The 3,609-nt window shown below is 34.4% G+C and overlaps 1 protein-coding gene across 1 annotated transcript; it reads right to left on the bottom strand.

Annotated features, from left to right (window-relative positions):
• Positions 1–2,004: 2,004 nt before the first annotated feature.
• Positions 2,005–3,180, bottom strand: LOC125674944 (complement C1q tumor necrosis factor-related protein 3-like). Its single transcript, XM_048912343.2, has 3 exons — positions 3,073–3,180; positions 2,582–2,724; positions 2,005–2,437 (listed from the first exon to the last, which is right to left on the bottom strand). Exons 1-3 carry the CDS (start codon positions 3,078–3,080, stop codon positions 2,040–2,042), a joined length of 549 nt encoding a protein of 182 aa, XP_048768300.2. The 5' UTR covers positions 3,081–3,180; the 3' UTR covers positions 2,005–2,039.
• Positions 3,181–3,609: the final 429 nt, after the last annotated feature.

The following is a 3,609-nucleotide window of genomic DNA, read 5'->3' as shown; positions in this document are numbered from 1 at the left end:
CTACGGGCTCAAATTTATACGGCTTCAAACTTAGCTGTTCGTGACTTGTCATGTTTACAGTGCTGATGATGAAATAAACCGGAACCGACGATGTGACGTCATAAATTCAACTTCAATGGCCGTTCTCTTAGCGGCGGGCAATGTTAAAATATATGATAGATTGATTTTGATTTAATCGTTAAGCAAGGATTTTTGGTGTTAAAGACTGTCACTTACGATATTAGTAAGTGATACTATATACATAAAAACGACAATGTGGTTAGGGTTGCTTTTCCCTTTCAAAATTGATAATACTTATGTCAATCATTTCTTTCTGAAGAAACATGATAGGAGGGAAAATAGTATGTAAAAACGAGCAAACTCTCCAACTACCACCCAGTCTGAGTAAATGGCTGTTTGACATGCAAATCTTTTGAATGCATTCCATCCATTCAAGAATATAATACGAATAGTGGTCATGATTTAATCATGAAAAACAGAACAGATATCCGGAATTTTACGAATATTGAAATACAAGTGTTGGGCGATTTAGAGCTGGAAAAAGTATTGAACAGCATACACACTCAGTCACATGGTGGATACTTAAGCTTGGAAGAAAAGAAAACGTAAGTGTACAAAACGGGTGGCTACATATCACGTTAATCTTTAAAACGAAAGCTCAGAGTTGACACACTATAAGTTGTACTTGATTGTGTTAACTCTGAAGATTTTTGATAAGGGAAGTCCATTTGGTTCTGAGGGATGGGGGTGGGCTGGCAGAAATTGGAAATCCATTGTTGTAGTATGATATTGAAAATGTCAAAATCCGGTAAAAGCTTTTTGTGATTGCATCATTTTGTACTTCATTTCCCACCCATTCTCTGGGAGAGAACCTCCATACCCCGTTAATTTATCATTTTTGACAGTTACTAGTAATAAAATACATGTACCCCCCCCCCCCACACCCCATTGAAATGTTTGATTTGCTTCCAATGCACATAGTCTTAGAATCTGCATCTTATACTTTTGAAAGCTTGAAAAATGCATAGAGGGGAGAGACTAATATAGATATTCTTTCAAAATATTATGATTTTGACATTCAAAAGTATGGTCAGCCGCCCCTCCATAATCCGACGTATATACATAATGTATGACATCCGGTTACGACGATGCAACCAAAAAAAAACAAACAAGCAATAACGCTGTATTACAAATGACAATGAAAATAAAACATCTCATTTACTTTTCAAGCATGTACATGTATATAAGGAGAAGGTGTTCATTCTTCCCAGCGTCCAGTATATGCATTGAAGATAATGTAAAATGTATGTTTGTTACATGGATATATTAATTAATCATTCGTGGGTCCATAGCTTAAATTAATACTGTTTTGAAATTTATCCCGTACAGGATATGTGAAAGTTGAAATCCAAGAAATCAGTTTATAAAAATCGCCAATTGAGTATACCTGACTAGTTCTTTTACTTGTTCAGGAGTTTATAGGAGTTTATAATCATGACGAAATAAAGAAAATAGTCGAGTATATTCAATGGGCGTTGTGATATTTTTATTATATATAATATTTCATAAGTGACCTCTGTGATTATGTACCTGCAAACCTAATATAAAAACCATAATTTTCATTGAAACGGGCGTAAAACAACAAGTGAACAGAACAAAGTAAAGCCATTTTAGTCTACCTAGACAAATAAATGAAAAAGTGAAGATAATGAACAGTGGCCAATCCCACAAATCTTATAAATTATACTAAATTAAAACAAGGGGAAAAGCGGGGCATTGGATACTCCATAGATGTGATCTGGTGTCTAGCAGGAGTTACCCCGACGTGAGCCAAAAATCTTGATCAGGTAAACGGAGTACATGTATATTCGATAGTCAAAATCAGTCAAGAACGGCCTGACAATTGGATGTAAACAAGTCGTAAAATATTTTACTTAAGAAGAGCTTGTATTTTCAAAGTAGGTGCAAATGAGACGAGTAAAACGCAATATACCACTATGTAAAAGTGCGTAACTTTATTACCAATATCGATCTGATGACTACAATTTAAAGCCTGAAAAATATGACCAAAAGTTGCCATGTATGTATTGCCCGTGCTTGTCGTGTGCTCTGATCCACACCTGTTCTTTTTTCTTCATTTTAATGTTAACCGTGGACGAGCTTGTCAGGTAATGACCACTCTTTACTATTCTACCATCGGCGTAATTATAAGCAACGATATTGCCATCCTTAACAATCTCAGTGTGAGACGTCTTTCCCGAGTAAGCCAGAATATTCCAGCTAAAGGAGTAAACCCCATCCTCTGTAGCAGTAAATTTTCCCGTTTTGACGTCATATCCTGATCCTTCATTTAGCTTCACTGTGTCAAATTTAACAGTCTGATACTTTCCAAGATTTGATAAGCGATTCTGAAGCATGACTTGGAATGCGATAACACCTACAATAAAATACATTTTGATACTACAGAAAAATAAAGTTCCTCAGCAATAACTACTTACTCTCTTTTACAAATCAGGTTCTTTACGTTAGAACGTTGTTTTCTTTACAGAAGCGAGAGATGATTCTGTTTGAATTCACTAACCCTTGCTTGGACAAGATTCGTCTTTGTATCCCAGTCCACTGCATATCGTGCGATAGTTTTTATACTTGTTCACGATATGTTGGGGTGTCTCGGATAATGCAACAGCAAACAACAAGGTAAGACAAAGAAATAAAAGGAAAACCCTGTAATGAATCCATTGAATTTCTAAACAATGTGTTATTTATCAAAATCCATGATATCCAATAACTAGAATACAAAAACTTCTTCGTAACTCCATTTCTTAAAAATGTTACCTCCTAATTAGATCTGAACACGGGGGAAATAATTGACGACAGATATTTGAATATTGAATAGAGATAGGTAATTTCTTAAATGAAGTTATGTTTTAATGATATCCATGCTTTCCTGCTGAATTCTTTCACAACAAATTCACGAGAATGAATGAATTGATTATATCCGATTACATAGCCGGTTTGAAAATAAAAGAGTTTTCTGTACACAAAATTGCGTTTGACAATTGCATTACTTACCTGTGCATTTTTATCGTACTTAGTAAAAAGTATTGTTGGAAACTATTGCAAAAACAGCTAACCAGGAACAAAACTGGTGAAGATTACTTTCCTTGACAAAAACACATTACCTCTTATACATGTATGTACTCGTTGAAGGACAATAAAACGACATATGGTATGTGGTTTTCGTGATAACACCAAACCGTAAACATTTGAAATTATGATAATCGATCTCAGCGCATACTGATTTCAAATTTGGACGTTTTTTGTGATATATGGTCTTTTTAAAACATGTTACTTTACATCGTTTGTTTATAGATTATCTATGTAAATACCTGTTTCCTTCCTTGCACAGGTTTTACTGTTTTACTGATTACATACTTTGTGCGTTTTGTTATTTTCATATTCTTATAAAATTGAAAACTCGGTATTATCTAGCAAGATACAAGACTGGTTATATTGCGTATATACCCACAGCGATAAAAGCATTAGCAACAAATAGTCTGAAACAAAATTATGAGCTATATAGGTAAATATCTTTAAAAGTATATTGGA

This window comes from Ostrea edulis, chromosome 3 (genome assembly GCF_947568905.1).
Source record: "Ostrea edulis chromosome 3, xbOstEdul1.1, whole genome shotgun sequence".
NCBI lineage: Eukaryota > Metazoa > Mollusca > Bivalvia > Ostreida > Ostreidae > Ostrea > Ostrea edulis.
This window is presented reverse-complemented; position numbering and strand designations above follow the sequence as displayed.

Excerpts from the sequence above, each read along its gene's own strand:
- LOC125674944 (XM_048912343.2), bottom strand. Across the intron at positions 2,438-2,581 it reads CGAATCTTGTCCAAGCAAGG|GTGTTATCGCATTCCAAGTC; the intron begins GTTAGTGAATTC and ends ATTTTATTGTAG.